This window comes from Equus asinus, chromosome 20 (genome assembly GCF_041296235.1).
Source record: "Equus asinus isolate D_3611 breed Donkey chromosome 20, EquAss-T2T_v2, whole genome shotgun sequence".
Classification (NCBI taxonomy): Eukaryota; Metazoa; Chordata; class Mammalia; order Perissodactyla; family Equidae; genus Equus; species Equus asinus.
The window spans coordinates 43,680,999-43,701,475 of record NC_091809.1 but is presented as its reverse complement, the minus strand read 5'-3'; the positions used below and the strand labels follow the sequence as shown (position 1 = coordinate 43,701,475).

The 20,477-nt window shown below is 44.5% G+C and overlaps 1 protein-coding gene across 1 annotated transcript in view; it reads left to right on the top strand.

The window, feature by feature from the left end:
• TECTA (tectorin alpha) overlaps nucleotides 1-20,477 on the top strand; it is a 73,311-nt gene that overhangs the window by 37,027 nt on the left and 15,807 nt on the right. Inside the window, exons 11-15 of the mRNA XM_070490055.1 lie at nucleotides 2,338-2,899; nucleotides 10,050-10,249; nucleotides 14,016-14,399; nucleotides 16,344-16,630; nucleotides 18,192-18,487. Of these exons, the coding sequence (XP_070346156.1) occupies nucleotides 2,338-2,899; nucleotides 10,050-10,249; nucleotides 14,016-14,399; nucleotides 16,344-16,630; nucleotides 18,192-18,487 (1,729 nt within the window). The remainder of the gene's footprint in view (nucleotides 1-2,337; nucleotides 2,900-10,049; nucleotides 10,250-14,015; nucleotides 14,400-16,343; nucleotides 16,631-18,191; nucleotides 18,488-20,477) is intronic.

Genomic DNA, 20,477 nt, shown 5'->3' with positions numbered 1-20,477 from the left:
ACTCCCAAGGCCACATTTTATGCTCCAGCAGCACTAAATTGCTGTAATTCTTCATATTTATCAGGTTTTTCCTCTCCCTTTGTCCTTTTCCTGGGATTCCTTTTCTTCATTCTCATTTCTCCTTGACTGGCCAACACCACTCATCTTTTAGGACTGGGCGAGGGCAGCATCTTCTGCAGGCATCCCAGATTCTGTCCCCAGGCTGAGTCTGGTTTCTGTGTATCTATTTATCTCTATTGTTGCTTTTATCAGATGATGTCATTATTATCTCTTTATGTACTTATCTCTGCCACATGCCTGTGAGCTCCTAGGGAAAGGGCTCTGTGCTTTATTCCAGCACTTAGCACAGTGCCTGGCACACAGTAATGCCAAATTGATGTCTCTTGGATGAATGAATGAATTCTGCCTAAATAAATATTCATAGAAGAGAAGATAGTTGAGTTGGAATTTGAAAAGTGAGTATTGCCCGTAGAGAGGGGGATGGAAGGAAGGGCATCATTGCTGTCTTAGGTCAGGTTCCTAGAGGCAGAGTCTGAGATGGGGATTTTTGAGAAAGTGCGGGAAGCACCAAGGGAAGAGAGCTCAGCAAGGATGTGGTCTAAGCTGGAGACCAGCTTCAGCCTGGGCTACTGGGAGCTCTGGTGTATGACCTACACACAGAGTTGGTCCCCTGTGTTGGTCAGTCAATGGCCGAGGGTTGCTTTTGGGATGGGAGAAGTGGTTGGAGTTGGGGGAGGGGGTCATAACTTCCTGGGCCAAGTGGCTCCCATTCAGCCAAGGCCAGCTGTGAGTTATCATTGCCCACAATCACGGTGGCTGAGGATGGGGCGCCCTGGGCAGGACACAGAAAGTACCACCATGCTTGCAGGAAAGTAAATGGCAGGGTGGAATGGCTCCACTTGGTCCATTTGGGGAAGTGCAAAGTGTTAGGTATTGCTGGAGTGGAGGAAGGGAGTGGGTTGGGTCTGAGAGGCAGGGCCAGCTCCTGGAGAGCCCTGTGTGATGTGCTAAGCATATGAGACATTTTACTCAAGCCGTGGAGAGGGGGTTTAAGTATTGGATTAACTGCTTACAGTTGCATTAAAAAATATTGGGGTGGCAGTCATGAGTGAATGGAGGAGAGGGGCAATTCTGGAGCAGAGAGGCCAGTTCAGAGAGTGTTCAGTAGTCAAGGTGGAAGGTGATGAGAGTCTGAACTAAAGCAGTAGCAAGGATGGGAGGGATGTCAAGAAAGGAGAGAGGTTAGGAGGTGAGGAGGGAAGGTATTTCTGGCTGGAAAGCAATCTTAGAACACCCCCAGCTGCAGCCACCTGCTCCTCCCACGAGGAAGACCGGCTCTCCTCGTCGTCCTCGGAGCAGTCTCTGTTTCCCATCATGCGCTCACCCAGCCAAGGCTATAGGATTTGGCTCATCTGAATCAAAATAGTTCAAGGCCAGTGCGGTTCTGCAGTTTTACGCTAAGGGATTTCTTTGTTTTCTGAATTAAAAATATATGGGCGGAAACATGTCAAGGGCCCTCTCTGTGTGAGGCATCGTGCTGGGCGCCCGGTAGGTAACGCGGGGAAGGTGGATATAAAGATCAATAAAATGTGGTTCCTGCCCTCAAGTTGCTCATAATCTTGTAGGCGAGACAGAAATGAAGCCAACCAACCAGAATATAAGACCGATTGTGATGTGTGCTTCGATGGCAGTGTGCATATGCTTGACCTTGGCCAAAGGTGAAGATAAATAAAGAGAAGCATAAATAACATGTTCTGGTCACCCGGACGCGGGAGCGATTAATTCTGACCACAGGCTCAGAAAACCTTGCTTTATAAAGAGGCGACGTTTGAGCAGGGCCTGGATGATGAGAGAGACGTTGACAGGTGAAGAATGGCATCTTAGGCAGAGCGACCAGAAAAGTCAAGTCATTCTTCAGGGGGAAAAAAAATCCCAAAGGAATTAAGAAATTGGGGCTTGCCTAAAATAAATCCACCGTGGATCTGGAAATAGAAACACAGGAGTTCTAAGTTTCAGTATTTTAGTCTAAACTTTAATTGAATTCTTATTACCCTCTCATTACCTTGGAGAAAACAATTTGAACTCCTGGGGGGAGTAATGGTATGTAAACAGAAGGCACTGCAATAAATAGGTGTATTAGTGTACAAAGGGTAGTCATTTAAGTCTGTTCAAATCCTAATAATAATAGTTGACTGACATAGACAACACTTAGTGTAAAGATTGCATTCAACCTGCTCAAACCCCCTCTGGGACTGCCTCTCCGAAGACTAATCGTTAGAAGGGCTAGGAGACTCTGGGCAGACTGTATTTCTCTACTTAACTCTCTTTCTCTTGCAGGTCAACAATGAACGGCTATATCTGCCCCTGAAGTTGGGACATGGGAAGATAAATATCTTTTCCTTCGGCTTCCATGTGGTGGTGGAAACTGATTTTGGCCTGAAGGTTGTGTACGACTGGAAGACTTTCCTGTCAATCACAGTCCCTCGGAGCATGCAGAACAGCACCTACGGCCTGTGCGGCCGCTATAATAGCAACCCTGATGATGATCTGGAGATGCCCATGGGTCTGCTCGCATCCAGTATCAGTGAGTTTGGGCAGAGCTGGGTGAAGAGGGACACCTTCTGCCAGGTTGGCTGTGGGGACCGCTGTCCTTCCTGTGCCAAGGTGGAAGGTTTCTCCAAGGTGCAGCAGCTATGCGGCCTGATCCCCAACCAGAACGCTGGTTTCGCCAAGTGTCACAGCAAAGTCAACCCCGCCTTCTTCTACAAGAACTGCCTCTTTGACTCTTGCATCGATGGGGGTGCGGTGCAGACCGCCTGCAGCTGGCTGCAGAACTATGCCAGCACCTGCCAGACCCAGGGGATCGCAGTGACCGGCTGGAGGAATTACACGTCCTGCTGTGAGTCCTCACGTCTCTCCTTGTATCTTGACTGGTGTGGCACGCCAGTCTTCCAGCGCCGTAGGAGTCAGATCAAATTGAGCAGAGCAATTTAAGGATATGCACTTTGGAATTGAGTTTGTTATCTGAGACAAGATACGCAACCTCCCAGAGCCTCCATTTTCTTATCTATAAAATGGAGTTAATACTACTTATTTCATGTATTGCTCTGAGCATGAAATAAGATCATGTATATAAAGTACAGAGCATACACGGCATTTGGACTCAGCAAGTGCGCAATAAAATTCTAGCAAAGGACTAATGGGTGAAGAGTTAGTTAGTTAGGTGGTTAGCTAGTTGGATCTAGAGCCTCCTGGGCCCATCGTTGTGCTGGTAATTCACATGCTTTCTCTAAGTGTGTTATTCTATATGATTCATAAATATCATGTATCAGTCTTTGCGCTTAGGAAACAAAGCTTTCTCTGTCCTTAAGGATTGGTGTGACCTTGAAGCATTTCAGTTTTCCTCCCTGGTTCTTAGTTTCCCCGATAATGCTGTGATGCTGCTGCTGCCTACACCTATGCTATGGAAACGTCAGGAGGATCAAATTAGGTAATTGAAAGCACAGCACGCTCTATGCATGCTAAGTGGCATTGTTGTTATATTAATAGCTTGCTCTGAGCCAAGCCCAGTGCTAACTACTTCATCAACATTATCTCATTTATTCTCCTCAATAACCCAATTAGTCGGGAGAAACTGAGACTCAGCGGAGTCAAGTAACTTGCCTAAGGTCAGACAATCTCAGTGGCGAGGTCTGGATTCCATCTTCTAACCCCAAAGCTCATGCTTTCAACTTATGCACTATACGGGTGTACTATGTACTGAAATCATTTGCCTGCGTTTAGCACAACACAATAGGAAAAGATTGGGAGGAGAAACCACTATTGATCTTTGGCCAGTCTGCCTCGGTCTGTTTTCCCATCTCAGTCTCATTAGCTATAGCAAATTTCTTTTAGGTCTGACTGTATGAAAAGGCTACAAATTGATGCTGAATGCATAGAGCTCTAATAAGTGATACAGCAGGGGTCCCAGAGAATAAACGCCCTTTTCATCCTGGAAAAGGGAGATTTGGATGAAAAACCAGAAGCAGTGTTGTAGTTTAATGCTCACACAGTTAGTTTACATTCCACATAATTGGATTCATGTAGATCGTGGGAGAGGGTGGGAGGAAGCGGGGGGAGGGAGGGAAACGATGCCAGTACCGTTTCATCCAGGCTCAGTCCCAGAGTGCGGGGTTGGGCTATGATGCCAGCAGAGGGACTGTCCGGACTAACTGGCCTCTGGTGACTTCCGTAAAATAACTACGCCTATAAAAAGGTGAGGGTCTGGATAAATCCCCAGAGCTACTCTGGATTCATCGGGGTCAGCACAGTGGGGCCAGAGAGCTTGCCTTCTTCTAAATCAGAAAACCAGGCTCTGGACCCAGGCCCTACAGATGGGGCAGGATGGGGAAGCAGTTTTAGGAAGGAGACCTGCCTGCGTCCTCTTGAGACCCACTCCAGGGAGTTGCCTCTTTGCCTGTAGCCGTGCCGCGGTGGCTGTCCTGCGTTCTGGCATGGCTGGGCTGGGGGCGGGGCACAGTGTCTGCCAAAACCCACTGCTTCCAGCTACTATGACTAGCAGGGAAATCACAGGAAAGAGTTGTTTTTAAAGGGGACTGATGCTGGGAACTCTCACCTTCAATTGTGGCTGTCGATTTTTGTCACTCGTGGGAAAGAAAAGGAATCAAGTTCGTAAGCCCTCATAACCTTACCTCTGAGGAAGAGGGTCCCCCTACCCCTCCAGAGGTGGGACCCATAGGGATAAGAATGGTGCAGGATGGAGAAACCATTTTGGGAAGGGAGACCCTTCATAAAGGATATGAAGACCATTTTTCTTGTCCTCCTGTCCCCTCCATCTGCAACCTTTTCCTCTCCCGTCCTCAAAGTTCTGTCCAGACATCGGCTCTATGCAGAGTACTAGGAACTCTATCCAAGGCGCTCAGAGCCACGTCTGTCCTGCCCCACCCTTGACCTTGGGCCCTATCTTTGCCTGGACTAGCTGCCTGCCAGCAAGGCCTAGGCCGAGCATCAGGGCCAGCCGCCCCCATCACAAGAGGGTTAGACCTTACCCACCTCGGCATTTCGGGATGGGGGCAAAGATCCAAAAGAGAGCGACTGATGAGATGGTGGTAGTGACTGGCAAAAAGCAAAGCTAAAATAAGAGAAAAAATTATACTTTAAAGACGGTCTGTGGGTGGGATGGGGGCGGGCACAGTTGGAGGCAGCTTAGTTTTCCGTTTTGAATTTCAGAAGCAGAGAAAAGCGGTGGAAGACCGAGTCTCAGCTCAGCCATCGGTTCTGAGAGGTCGGCGACACAGAAAGGCTGTCTTGAATGTGGTTGTTTGTAACCATAGTTGATGTATTTGACGTGCCTTGAGCCTCTAGAAATGAAGAGCAGAGCCGACATCCACCCCTCTCCCCATTCTACTAAGAATTAATCCAATTCAACCCTCACGTGTTGAGATATGAGAAATGGTGCTTTCAGGAGAAAAAGGATTAAGCCCGAATTGCCCATTAAATTTAGGCTTTATTGGGAACAAGGTAAAGCGCTGTTGTTTTCAATGCTATTGGCTGTTCCTATCAATGGTATAATTTATTACTCAATTACCTTATTTGTAAATGCATTGGAAAACTTCTTCATCCAAGTTGAACAAATAGGCTTAGGGGGGAAGGGGAGGTCAATTGTCTTAATTACTAAGCCCTCCCTAAAATTTGTTCAGCTGAGTCTATCATTCTTTCAGTCCCTTAATGGGGGACTTAAATTAGAATGCTAGATGGTGACAGTACAGTAAGAGAAGAAAATAATAAATTCTAACAGTTACTTAGCTCTGACTATGTGCTGAGTACTATGCTAAGTGTGATATAAGTCCTCACTTTTCAAGAAACCCTATAAAGTAGGTCCTATTCATCATCCCATTTTCTAGAGATGGAAACCAAAACTCACAGAAATTGAGTAGCTTTCGCCCGGAAAGTGGCTTGAGTAAGTTGGAAAATGGCTCCAGAGACGGTACTCTGCCTGCTGTGCAATGCTGCCTCTCTGACCCTCGTCAGGCAGGGAGCCCTGGGGAGCTGGGGAGCCCTCGGGTGCTGCAGAGAGTGTACAGCTCTGTAGGATCGGGTCTGGGGAGACGTGTTCCAACCTCATCGGGCCATCGTGAGAATTAAATGTGATGATGTCCCATAAACCACGCCCCCCAGTGCCTGACACCTACTAAGTGGTCAGTCAAGGTTGAGTACCACTCTCACTTTCCCTTTTATCAGAGGTAGCTTTTGCTACTTCAGAGTCCTGAGTCCAAAGTCTGGTAAATAGGAGTTTTCTGACATATTTCTCTGCAGATCCAATAAATTCTTGTTGAATAAATTTTTAAAAATCCTCCTCCTACTACTACAGCTGCTCCTGCTATGAATAACAGAAGCTACTGTTGAAGTACCAGGCACTGTACTAGAAGCTTTGCAAAATGCATCTCATTTTATCTTGACAAATCCTTCATGAGGGAGATATTATTATCCCCATTTTACAGATGGGAAAACAGAGGGTGTAGAGAGCATAAGTAATCTGCCCAAAGTGACCCTGCTAGTTAGTGGCAGAGCCAGGGTGCAAACGGGTCAGTCTGATCCCAAAGGCCTTGTCCATTCCTTTGTACTACGTTGCTCTTCAGTGGGAATCCATGCATTCTGCCCACCCACTGCACAAAGGCCAAACCACTCCATTGGCTGCAACAAGAGACACATTCATGACCTCGGGAGAAATCCAGGCGTAGAGCTGTCATCACTCACAGCTCTCAGTGCTTCATTTCGGTCAAGAAAATCAGTATTAGGAATTTGAAAGTTTGTTTTCAAGAATTGAATGTCTATTGACTACTCGCCATGTTCTCGGCACTATTTTAGGTGACATGAAGAATTAGAAGTGTAAAATATAGAGTTTATTGTCTAGATGGGGAAATAGGGCCAGCATACTTGAAATAACAATGGGCATCTCTAAGTTGGAGATGTATCTTCCCAGATACTAAAATGTGTTGTAGAGCTTCAGTAACTAAAACAAGTTAATACTCGCACATGAACAGAGAGACAAACCAGTGGAGAGATGGAAAAGTCCAGAAATAAGCCCAAACACTAAAGAGAAATTAGCATATAGTAAAGCTGGCATTTCAAATCACCAGGGCAAAACGTATGATTCAATAAGTAGCAAGGGACAATGGACAAACAAATGGGGAAAAAAATAGCTAAATTCTTCCATTTCCTCACTCCAATATAAAGTCCAGACAGAACCAAGATTAAACATAAGAATTTATGTTATAAAAGTACTAGAAGAAAACGAAGGAGTTTTTTGGCAACGTATAGTAGAGAGGGCCTTTCTAAGAAAAACCCCAAAGCCATAAGGGAAATCCTGATAAATTTGATCACTTAAAAATTTTTTTTCCTTTAAAGATCGGCAGCTGAGCTAACATCTATTGCTATTTCTTCTCCTTCTTCTTCTCCCCAAATCCCCCCAGCACATAGTTGTATATTCTAGTTGTGAGTGCCTCTGCTTGTGCAGACCACTTTAAAATTTCAAATTTCTACATGGCAAAAACATAACCAAAATACAAACAAATGTACATTACAAAAAGAAGCAAAGTCAAAAGACAAAGGATAAATATTTTGCAACACATGACAAGCAAATGTCTGTTTCTAATTTATAAAGAGCTTTTATCATTTAATAAGAAAAAATTCAACAACACAAAGTGTGCCAATGACATGAAAATGCAGCTCACAGAAAAAGATGTACAAGTGGACTATAAAAAGATAAAAAGATGATCAGTCTCCAAAAAATGCAAACTAAATAAGGATAGAATAGAGCAGATAGAGCACTTTTTTTCAATTTTTTTTATTGTGGTAAAATACACATAACATAAAATTTACTATCTTAAGCATTTTTAAGTGCACAGTTCAATGGCATTAAGTACATTCATATTGTGCAACCACCAGCACCATCCATTTATAGAACTCTTTTCATCTTGAAAAACTGAAATTCTATACCCATTAAAACAATAACTCCCCATTCCCCCTTTCCCCAGCCCTGGTAACCACCATTCTATTTTCTGTCTCTATGAGCTTGACTACTTTAGATGCCTCATGTAAGTGGAATCGTACAGTATTTGTTTTTTGTGACAGGCTTATTTCACTTAGTATAATGTTCTCAAGAGTCATCCATGTTGTAGTATATTGCAGAATTTCCTTCCTTTTTAAGGCTGAATAATATTCCATTGTGTGTATAGACCACACTTTGCTTATCCATTCCTCCATCAGTGGACATTTGGGTTGCTTCCATGTTTTAGCTATTGTGAATAATGCTGCTATGAACATAGATGTATAAATATCTCTTTGAGATACTTCTTTCAAATCTTTTGAGTATATACCCAGAAGTGGAATTGTTGGGTCACACGGTAATTCTATGTTTAATTTTTTGAGGAACTGCCATCCTGTTTTCCACAGCAGCTGTACCATTTTACATTCCCGTCAACAGTGCATGAGGATTCCAATTTCTCCACATCTTTGCCAACATTTTTTCTTTTCTTTTTTTTTCCTTGGAGAGTAGCCATCCCAATAGGTGTGAGGTGGTATCACATTGTAGTTTTGATTTCCCTGGGGATTAGTGATGTTGAGCATCTTTTCATGTGTTTATTGGCCATTCCTATATCTTCTTTGGAGAAACGGCTATTCAGTCTTTTGCCCATTTTTGAATCAGGTTGTTTTTTGTTGTTGTTCAGTTTTAGAAGTTCTCTATATATTCTGGATAGTAATCCCTTGTAGATATAGCATGTAAGCTTTCATATTTCCAAGGATCAGAGGGTTGGTGATAAATAATCAGCAAGGATGTGGGAAAATAAACCTCATACTGCCCTGGTAGGAGGAGGATTGGCGCAGCCTCTTTAGAGGGCAATTCCGTTGCATCTATCAAAAATTTAAAGGTACATACCCTTTGACCCAGCGATTCCTCTTCCAGGAATTTATTGTACGGAGGCACTTACTCATGAGGGCAAAGATGTATGTACAAGAATGTTCAGTGCAGCAGCATTGTAAACACCTAAAATACACACACCACACGGCAGGGCAAACACAATAATTCAAGGCTAAATGGCGTAGAGTAGAAATTCTCACGTAACAGTAGTTGTGCTTTTTGTATACATTGATTAAAATAATAGTTTCTATAAAACTTTTAAGCAAACCTGTCTTTAAGGATTGGCTAACACTTACTGAACAGTTACACACTAAGCATGCAAACTCACTTAATCCCTCCCAGCAAGCCGTGAAGGAGGTGCTCTGGGTATCTGCCCTGCACAGATAAGGAGCTGAGGCCACGAGAGGCTGAGTAACTGGCTCCGGTCTCCGACAGCTGGCTGCAGAGCTCACGCTCTTCACCAGGACCCTAACTGCCGTCCAGGAAAGCATCTACATGCATCTGAAAACCAGGGAACATAGTAGACACTGGTCAGTCTCCACGCACACGCATACACATGGTGCACACTTGCTTTCTCAGAAGTCAAGGCTCTTGGGGGTCCTACCATTTATAAACTACTCGTTGAGAAAAAGATTCTGAGGTGAAAGGGAGTTGGTCTTGGTATGAGAAGACAGAGTTTTATGAATAAGACGAGACTCCACCCGGGACTTGAAGAATGGAGAATTTAGATAGGCTGAGAGGATGAAGAAGGGCACGCATAAGGGAGATCAACATGAGTAAGGACCTAAAGGCAGGAATGAGTGTTGGGAGCCCGAGGAGGCCATCAAATGGCACCACTAACTGGAGTCAAGATGCGTGTTGGGAGGTGGGTTTAAGGTGGCAGGTTATAGAGGCCCTCCAAAAACAAGGCTGAGGAGAGAACAAAGATTACGTGAGGAGCCTCCAGTTACCTCCATCTGCTCTTTGGTCCATTGTTCAAGCAGTAATAAGTCAGATAGAGGCTTTCCCTAAGCAGAGAGGGCAGTAACGAGGGAAGATGGCAAAGCTCACTCCAGCCACACGCTCCATCTTGGAAACCTTTTACAGTCCTTGTGATGATTTGAGTCTTGACTTGTGTCTTCTGTTCCAGCTGTCACCTGCCCTCCCAACAGCCACTATGAGAGCTGCGTGAGTGTCTGCCAGCCTCGCTGTGCCGCCATCCGCCTGAAGAGTGACTGTAACCACTACTGTGTGGAGGGCTGTCAGTGCGACCCTGGCTACGTCCTCAACGGCAAGAGCTGCATCCTGCCCCACAACTGCGGCTGCTATTCAGACGGCAAATACTACGAGGTAGGGGAGCCCAGCCCTGCCTGTTTCTCCTTGCCAGTCATCAGCTTTCTCACTCCAAAGAGGTGGTCGCAGTTGACCAGTCTGCCCACTTCATTGTGAAGATTGTGGTGCTTATTCGCAGGGAGGTGGGACAGGGCCAAAAAGGTTAAGAACTGGTCAGGTGAGGCTCTTGCTCAGTTAGTAGTGGATGTGGAAACACATTTGGGCCTCACTCTCTCCTCCCTCTGCCTCCTCTGGTGCTCTGCCTCCCCTCCGCACTGGTATTTGTGTTTCTCTCTCCGCCAAGCCTTTCTCAAGGCCCTTCTGATTTCCTCTTCTGTAAATCTTAGTTTGAAAGCTTCTGATGGGGCTGCAGTTTGGAAATATGTTGGCTGTGAATCTGACATTTGTGGCTGTCTTAGCTAAGGACATTTTTAACTGGAAAATATGGGGCTCGAGGCTGGGAGGAGTGGCTTTCCCTCTTGTGGCTATTGAAGCTCCCTGAGAGCGAGCAAAGGCTACCATCTCAGCATGTGCCATTCATCACTCTGGTACCATCCCCAGAGAGTTCTGTCTGGACTGCTTAGTGCTGTGTCCCCACATCCTGCCCTCTGCTTCTCTCTCTGTGGGGGTTTAACACAGAGCTGATGAAGATGCCCTTCGTAGATGTCCCTCAGTAAAACCTATTAGCTCACTACATCATTTACTCTTTGTACGCTGTAATCTTTCTTTATGGGCCATGATACTAAACTAGAAAAGATCTTGCTAGAGAAGGTATTTAGCCCATGGTTCTGCCTCATGCCCAGTGTCTGCTTAAATGACATTGACGCCTTATATTGGTGAATAGACAGTGAACAACCGCAAATACAGAGTATCTGCTCTTTGCAGATCAGTGTGCGAGTGGGATTGTTAGGAATGATAAAGCATGTTCCTTGCCTTAAGGAACTTAAAAATCTATTCAGGAGAGAAAAAGAAATGAACTTTAAAGAACAAGGAACAATTACAAAATAACATATCAATAGTGAAAAATAATACCCTACAGAATTAATCAATTTTAAAATGAAAAAGAATAGCAGCATTAAAAAAAATCTAATTGAAATATCTGAACTAGAAAGAAACTAGGCAAAAAATAAATAATGTTTCCTTTTTGTAAAGAGGCATTGTTCTTGTTCAAGAACAGCTAAGTTGACTTTACTTTGAGAATTAATAAAAGAAAGTGAACGTTGAAGTTGCCCTCAATCTCATTTTCAGTGGGAAATTTGTTTAAATGTTATTTTAGAAAGATAGAGAGAAGTAGAGTAAAATAGTACAACTAATGAAAGATGACTTCCTGGGAGAGGTGAGTTTTGAAGTTAGCTCTTAGAAATATTTATAACTTGAGAGCAAAAGGCAGAACATGTGGGAGAAAATAATAACAAATTCCATTTTCTCACAATCTGGGAGAAGAGATAAGCAGGCACTCTTTGAATCTCTGCTCCACTGTCCAGAGACTCACTGACGTGTATCTATCTGTCAAGCGTGTCATGTACCCTCGGTGGGGATCCTGAGTGTCTGTGGCACAATGGAACAAGACTTGGGTTTGATCCCAGCTGAACCACCGTTAGTAGTGTGACATTGAGCAATCTGCCCCGTTTCTCTGAGCTTCAGTTGCCCTATCTATGAAATGTGACTAATAATACCAACTCAGTACTGTTGGTTGTGTAAATAATCCATGCCAAGTGCCTCGCCTAGTACCTAGCACCTAGCACCTACTACCCAGCACCTAATACCTAGCACTTAGTAGTTCAACAATCGGTAGCCGCTCTTTTGTTGTTATTGGTATTCTCTTGAGAAGCATTTTGTAAGTAAGAAATCCAGGCGTGTTAATGAAATGATGCATACAAAAGCCCTTGGAACTCTCAGGAAACGCATGGTGCAGCTCTTGGCAGCTATTAGCATTATAAACATTATTATCTGCTTTTCATCAGAAAGTCAGTGGGTTTTGACAACAGCTTATGTCTAGGAAGTAGCAAACTCACAGAACAAATAATCCACATCTACTTGCCACAATTCCAGCAAGCTTCGGGGCTTGTTGATACAACAAATCTCTTTGGAAATAAAGCGAGAACACATCCATCCATTAGCATGTAGGGTAATCACCCAGCTGTCACTGTCAGGTCTAATTAAGGTGAAGAAAGCAGCCTAGGGGCCAGTCACTTTACTGTGATGCTAGTTGCATGATCAAGTTCTCCTGGGGGATGAGTTATTTATCCTTGATCATATCCGCATGCATCATGTTATGTTTCTCTTTCCACCCATGTAATGTCTGACATCTTATCAGAGAAAGGCCAGACCATCCGCTCAATTATTCGGCAGATCTGATAAGAGAAATGAAGTCAATTTGTGAGGCTGCTGGCACCCAGGATATTTTACAGGCCTGAAAGGAGAGAAGACTTGTTCCAGGAACTACTTTACTTTGAGGATGAAAGACTCGGCAGTGGCGTCTTGAAGTGCCCTGGATGGAGAGAACTCTTCCTGGAAGATCTCGCCCTGCATCTATGTACCCCTGAGTCTGAGTCACAGCTATACTTGATCTCCAGGGCTTTGATAAATCTGTAGTTAAAGCAGAAGACAGTGACCAGACAGAAACATAGGCCTCCTGTGCCATTAAAACATCTTTTCTGGATAGCGCCGTTTTGGTAAATTGAATTAGCACCCCGAGTGCCCACATCTCTGTGACGTAGTCTGTGTGTCGGGACCACATCCCACATGGACAGTCATGACCAATTTTCAACAATTCCCTGGAGTTCTTAATCTAGAACAAGTGTAAGGCCAAGAGCAGAATTCCACCAAGTAGAGTTGTGTCTACAGATTGTTGTTTGTTTGTGGAACAGTAGAAAATAATGGCTGCCACCAATTGAGGATATACTTTGTGGTAGGTATTTTCTATAACTTTATACAATTCCTCACCATCTGAAAGAGGAGAAGTAGTTCTTCTCCTGTAACAACAGCAGCTACTATTTGCTGAGTGCCAACTCTGTGCGAGGAAATGTGCTTTATCCATCTTATTTAATCTTCACAACCGCCCTGCAAGACATTACTATCATCTCCAGTTAGGAGATGAGCAAGCTGACACCCTGAGAGGTTAGTAGTGCTCCCCCAGGTGGCTCATTGCAGGGTGGCAGGGCCGAGATTCAAACCCAGGTGGCCTGATTCCAAAGCTTTCCTTTGACGGGACCTCACTGTTCTCTAGATATCCCACTTCAGGACACATAGAAATGGAGGGACTTGCAATGGCAGTAAATTAGAATTAGACTAGATACAGGAAAGAGTTCGGAACGGTGAGTAATACGAAATGTTGAAATGGTTCACCATAAGAGTTGGTTATCACTTTCTTTTAACCTTTTATCATTCTTGAGTGAATTTAAATTTCATCCTTGAAGTGGAGCAGGTACTTGATAGAATAATTTTCTACCAAATATTTTTCCTCTTCACCTAGTTCCTCTAACAGCTGCACATTCAGGTTGGCTGTGATTAGTTCTACAAGTCAGCCGTAAAGATTCCCGAGTTCTTGATTGAAACCAATAAAGACGAAATTGCATATTGTTTGGCATCTGAGTTACATGGACCTGAGGTAACGTTTGAAATGAAGCAGTCTCCCTGCTGCTCCCTGTTGCAAATTCCAGACCATTAAAGACAGCCCAGCCCAGCCCAGCCCAGCCCAGTAGAGGGTCCGGATGGACTGGGCTTTGGGGTCCCCAGTCCTGACCACAGCCTGAGATTAATGCAAACGGCGCCTCTCTTCCAGCCCAAGCAGCTGTTCTGGAACAGCGACTGTACGCGGCGCTGCCGCTGTTTCCGGCGCAACCTGATCCAGTGCGACCCGCGCCAGTGCAAGTCCGACGAGGAGTGCGCGCTGCGCCACGGGGTGCGCGGCTGCTTCAGCACCAAGACCTCCTACTGCCTGGCGGCCGGCGGCGGCGTCTTCCGCACTTTCGACGGCGCCTTCCTCCGCTTCCCTGCCAACTGCGCCTTCGTGCTCTCCACCATCTGCCAGAAGCTGCCCGACATCTCCTTCCAGCTCATCATCAACTTCGACAAGTGGTCGGCCCCCAACCTCACCATCATCTCGCCCGTCTATTTCTACATTAACGAAGAGCAGATTCTCATCAACGACCGGAACACTGTCAAGGTGACAAACGTGTCCTTGATGCTTAAAAAACGTGCCTTGGAACAAGGGTTTGACTAGGGGACATTGTGGTCTTCTCGGATAACCAAATTTGAGGATCTTTATCCTTAAATTTGTTGTTGCTTCATATATACCATACACAGATGACCAGATTTTAAAGAATGAAAGTGTAAAGATTCTACAAGCTAAGGATGGGTCCCATTTAGTTCTTCGCTGATGATTCCAAAGGCCTTGGAGGAAAGGTACAATGTCTCAGGGCCACAATAGCGTCATGGGTGCCAATAAAGCTTCAGGTGACAAAATCGTAGATGTCAGCTTTTACTCTGGATTAATTTCCAAAAGCGTCTGGTTTGTTTTTAAGAGCCTTTAAAATTATTCTTGGCTCTGCCCCTACCTGTACCAAGACCCAATCTTTCTTCTCTGCCATCCTTTCTAGAAGCTGAGAGAAGGCAAGCATTTGCCCATAAAAACAGCTACCTGAATAAAAACCAGATGGAGCATCCCCACTGTCAGAGGGCCCCATGATGACATACCAAGTGAAAGAAAATGGGAGGCTGAATATGGTGAATTTCTCTTAGGTTGGCTCTTTCTTAAGCCAGCTGCCTGGTTTCTTGTGAATCTTGGACCTGTGTATAAATAAATGGGAATCTCTAACCCATCTCCATAACTAATATGGCTCTCTGACTTGGATTCCTCCTACCACCTTCCCTTTAAGAAGATCATCTGCTCTGATGAACTATTAATGGTGGCCCCAGCCTCTCAGCTAAACCAGGCTGCACACAGCAGGTAGACCTGGAAGATGGAACCAGGCCCCAAGGCTGTGATTACAGCTAGGGAGGGCCGGGGCGAGGGCCAGGACATACATATTAGCATTTTTTGGAATTGAGTGTTACTGTGTGTATCTGCTTTCCACCGTTGGCTCAGATAATCACACACTGAGCATATCTTTATTTGAAGAGTCATCAGATAGCTTAGTATTCAGTATTAGGCAAAAGACTGGAGGTATTTTGCAAGCTTAAGAGGATGAGTCCAGATTTTAATACTGGCTTTTAACTTCACTGAACACTGCTACTGTTTTTGACACTGCAATTACTTTTTGCAAATTGGCCCACATAGACACAACTGCATTGTCCAGAATACAGGAGCTGGAAAGTGAAAATGACCACCTGAGAGAGAGAAACTGAGATCATTGCTGAATAGTATACCCCAAGCTAGCCAAAACAGTAAAGAATCGTATTTTTCAAAAAGCTTTCTGCTTTTTTTTAAAGAAACGTAAGTTACTAATAACCCGGGGGGAAAAATCCCAATTTATTCTGTAAGTACGGGAAAAGCATATTATGTTCTATCCTAAGGGCTAAGAAAAGAAACTGTTACAAAGCAGGAAAATGACAAATACAGAAAATACTGTGCTTATAGGACCTCTGGGGGGAGCCTTCTGTTTGTGCATTATAAACAAGAAAACTGTAAACATGACAGTGATCCCCAGATTCATTTTAATCGTGATAGACTCTCCTTAGCGCAGTGTTGGGATTTCATTTTCAGTAAGTGGTTTATGCTGGGGAAGTTTTATACAAAAATCCAGCCATTTGGAGTGGGTTATACTTTTCTAATGTTTTCTTACCTCTCTGCCTCCAGACTTTGCTTCTTTAGGGGCACTGTGGCCAGTAAGATGAGTGAGTGCCCTGAAACTCTAGGGCAAGGGTCGACAAACTTTGGAGTTCAGCCAGATCTACTTGCTGCTGTTTTTATAAATAAAGCTTTATTGGAACACGGCCTCACTCTTTTAGTTACATACCATCTATGGTTGCTTTCCTCCCTCGAGGGCAGAGTTGAGTAGCGATAGAGATCATTTGGCCCGCAAAATCTAAATTATTTACTCTGGCCCTTTACAGTAAAAGTTTGCCAACCCCTGCTCTAAGGGTCATTTACCTTTTTTCCCTCCATTAGGTGAATGGCACACAAGTGAATGTTCCATTTATAACTGGGTTGGCAACCAAAATCTACAGCAGTGAGGGGTTCCTGGTGATCGACACCAGCCCTGATATCCAGATATACTACAATGGTTTCAACGTCATAAAAATCAGCATCAGCGAGAGGCTGCAGAACAAAGTGTGTGGGCTGTGTGGCAACTTCAACGGGGACTTAACCGATGATTATGTGACCTTGCGGGGGAAGCCGGTGGTGAGCAGCGTGGTGCTGGCCCAGAGCTGGAAAACCAATGGCATGCAGAAGAGGTGAGAGTTCTAGCCACTAGACTAAGTGAGACGAGCCCCTAGACTCAGTGGCCCTAATCCTCCCACGTCCATGGGAGGTGTCAGTGAGGAGCACACTTTCTATAGCGTCACCCTACCTCTCCTACAAAGAGCAGACCCAAAGGCCTTTGGAGTTTTCAGGATACAAATAGGCCCAGCAGAGGCCTCAGTAATTTCTCAAACAGCAGAGGAAGCAACTGGGCTTAGATAATCTGACTCTGAATTTTCATATCGTCCACACATGCAGAAGAGTGTACCCAGGATTAGAACTCTGAAGCCTTGGCCAGTGGCCCAGTTGGGAGCTGGGCACCCCTGCTAGGGTGGGATTCTGAGTTGACTCAGAAGAAGAACGGCTGTCCCTTGCTCCCCAGTGCTGGGTTTAATCAGGGGTCCGTGACTCTTACCAGAAGGCTTGGTTGTGGTTGGGCAGGTTGAAGCCGGCGGGAATCAGGAAAGCCTTTTGTAAAACAGACATCACCCAAGTTCTTATTAGGCCCCTCTCTGGCCAGCTAAACAAGTTATTCCAAAAGTGTTTAAGTTAGGGCCCCTCTGGGCTGCTGAGTTATGATGATACCTTTCTGGATCGATAGAAATGCTTCTCTTTCCTGGCATTTCTTTACTCTATTCCCCTCTTGTGCCTTAACCTGCCAAACATCAGCTAAATATCCAGATGTGGAAATGAAGCTCCGAACCCTCTTTGACCCTTCTGCAGGTGTAAACTGAATAATGTGTCATAAATTAGACTTGTGGGACCCAGAGCTGGAAGAAGCTTGGGCAATGTCTAGTGCAGTCTCTTCCTTTTCTAGGTGAAACGGAGGCTAGAGCAGAATGATTTACATGAGGAGGGCCTGTAAGTGGCACAGCCAGGATTAGATTCCAGAATTTCTAATTGAATGCCCCCTTTAAAATGTCACTTATTGGGCCCACAGTTAGAAAAATGACAACTTTGGACATTTAAGCTATTCAGGGGCTTCCAAAGATGAGCAAGGTTCAGTTCCTCCTGAGGAATTACGATTCTGTCCAAGCTTCCTTTCCCTTCCTTTCTTCCGTCTTATATAAACGATTTTAGCCTGACACCAATTTTCTTGTGAAGGTTTTGCTTTTGGTCTCTGACAGCTAAACTGGAACTGGTTTAGAAGCTTCTGGACTTCCTTTCGATTCTTAATTCTACCAACTGTCATTACTGATTAATAATAATAGTAACAATCATTATTATTATTGTTGTTCGTTGTTTTATCCATACCTGCTAATGGTTACTGTATCAATTATATCAGTCAACTGTATCAAAGGTTAATGGTTATTATATCAATATCTACCTTTTTCTGACAAGTTGGCTACCAATCCATTATTTTTATTTTACCCTCGCTTGTCCCAGTGATATTTACCATAGAAATTACCTAGCCTTCCTAAGGTCACACAGCCACTGAGTGTCGGAATCAGCATAGGACACTGACTTCTGGGTTAGCCAAAGAGGTAAGAGAGGTGGTCTTCCCTTCCACTGGACATCTCGAATGGCTGTGTTTGCTTCACTTAGTCTGACCAGATGTCTTGCCCCCAGCTGCAACGAGCTGCAGTTCTCACAGTACGCAGCCATGTGCGACAACGTGCACATCCAGAAGATGCAGGGCGATGGCTACTGCCTGAAGCTCACTGACATGAAGGGCTTCTTCCAGCCCTGCTACGGACTTCTCGACCCCCTCCCTTTCTACGAGTCCTGCTACCTGGACGGCTGCTACAACCACATGAAGTTCCAGCTGTGCGGCTCCCTGGCTGCCTACGGAGAGTCCTGTCGCTCCTTCGGGATCCTCAGCACAGAGTGGATTGAGAAAGAGAATTGCTGTAAGAGAATTATTTTATTCCTGCTGATTCTTTTCTAAGTTAGAAGAACAGCTTTGCAGGTAGCATTGCGTTGTCTGGGGCTGGCTGGCTGGTCTCCACCGCTACCGTAGCTCTGCTTCCAGGGTTGGAGAGGGGAGAGTTGTCAGCTGCGGCAGAGATCCCGTGAGGGATGTTTTCAGTGGAGGCTCAGTCACCTGTACTTCCTGCCCAGTCATGGAATTCGGAACACCGTCTTGGGAAGGTGGGGTTCTCTGGGTTGGAGGAGCATCAGTTTAGTGACTTAGGAGGTAGAGGGACAGAGGCTGGGACTCCTGATTGATTTCAGTCCCAAACTCAGCTCTACGTCGGCTCCTCTAACATGGGTTAGAGCCCAAATCAGCAATGGATGGTGTGTGGCAAGTGGCGAGCTGAGTTGGAATTGAGTTGGCTGTATCTGCCTGGGTTGAAAGGAAGCTGTGGTTGGATTTCTAAAGGAATTATACACTATTAAATTAGTTGATGAATAAAGAGCTATAGATTCTTGTATTTTTCTCTGTAGTAAGAAAATTATTTTGATGTGTATATTCATTATCCTATTTGTTCATTTTCTTACTATGCTAATCAAATAGATGGAGCAAATATGTACATAAGCACACATAAATTTGTCATATATATATATGTGTAGCCAGGTACATAACGGGTCCCTCTGCCCCATTAATGCAGTATGATACTGCGGCCAACAGAATGTGTGCACATACCTTGACACACCCAGGTTCCCCCAGGAAAAGTGGCCCATCCAAGTCTGTGGCTGCCCGTCACTAAATTTGCAGACCAAACCTGAGCAAGAGGAGGGATGCACTTAATTCAGAACCTAAAAACAATGTAGTTAATTAAAATATGCATTCGGTGATTTCAGAAGCTCTTAACAAGCAAATTACTAGTCTCTGTTGGAAATCAACAGGAATGTTTTGTTTGATAACTTTAATATTTTACCCTGTTGTGTTAATTAGCAGTACTTTAAATAACTCTAACTGTTTTGAACTTTTAAAATTGTCTGGAATTAAAAACAAATCGGCTTTTGTTTTTAACCTCAAAGCTTCCCTTTGTATAAGGGCATGTCTTATTCGCCTATCAGCAGATAGACCACCAGATCTGTAAATGAATGCTTCTCTGGAGCGCATTTTCTTTATAAAAGGAAGCTTTTTAAAAAGAAATGTATCTAAGTGATACTGATGGCTTTCCTTCTGTCATCCTTCCAGAAATTAAGACAGGGTGATGCTTAGCCGTCCTTGTACTCCCACCTCATGTAGTTACCTACTTAGCAGAGGGGTCAGGAGAGGCATCCGGAGCTGTGGGACGGCTGGGGATTTTCGTTTCATTTTTAAACTCTTGAAGCTGACTTGGCTCACGCTGAGATTGAACAGTTGTTTCTTTAGCACTAACCGTCATATACCATGATGGATCGGAGGGTTATTACATCTGGAGAGGGAGAGAGAGTCTTTAAATAAAGAAGTGAGTCTCTAAAAGGAAATGCTGTCAGTTAGTGGTTCTCAAACCGAAGTGTTGATCTTGCAGATGGTCTGTGTGCGAACTCATCTGCCACAGAAATAGTGTTCATGATATGATGATACTTCGCATACATTGATATTTTACTTAAGAGTTTCTCCCTTTTTGGCAAAACAGTACCATTAATCTAAGTCAATGCTGGTGAATTGTCTGGGCTTTTGGGTGGTCTGTTTTTATAAAATTAAAAAGTTTATGGAGAAGATGGACCATGAATCAAAAAGGATAAGAAATCCTGGTTTAAGGGACCTCTCTGAGATCTTACTGGCCCTAAAATTTTCATTCTTGACAAATATTTGTGGAGCACCAACTATGAGGTGGCTGGGTGTTGGGAATCTGGAGATGAATGGTTTGGACCCCACTCTTTCTGTAAAGACCCGGATGCCCGTGACTGAGCCCAGTGTAGCAAGTGCAGCAGTGGTGGTCTGTCCTGGCAGGAAAGAGTGTC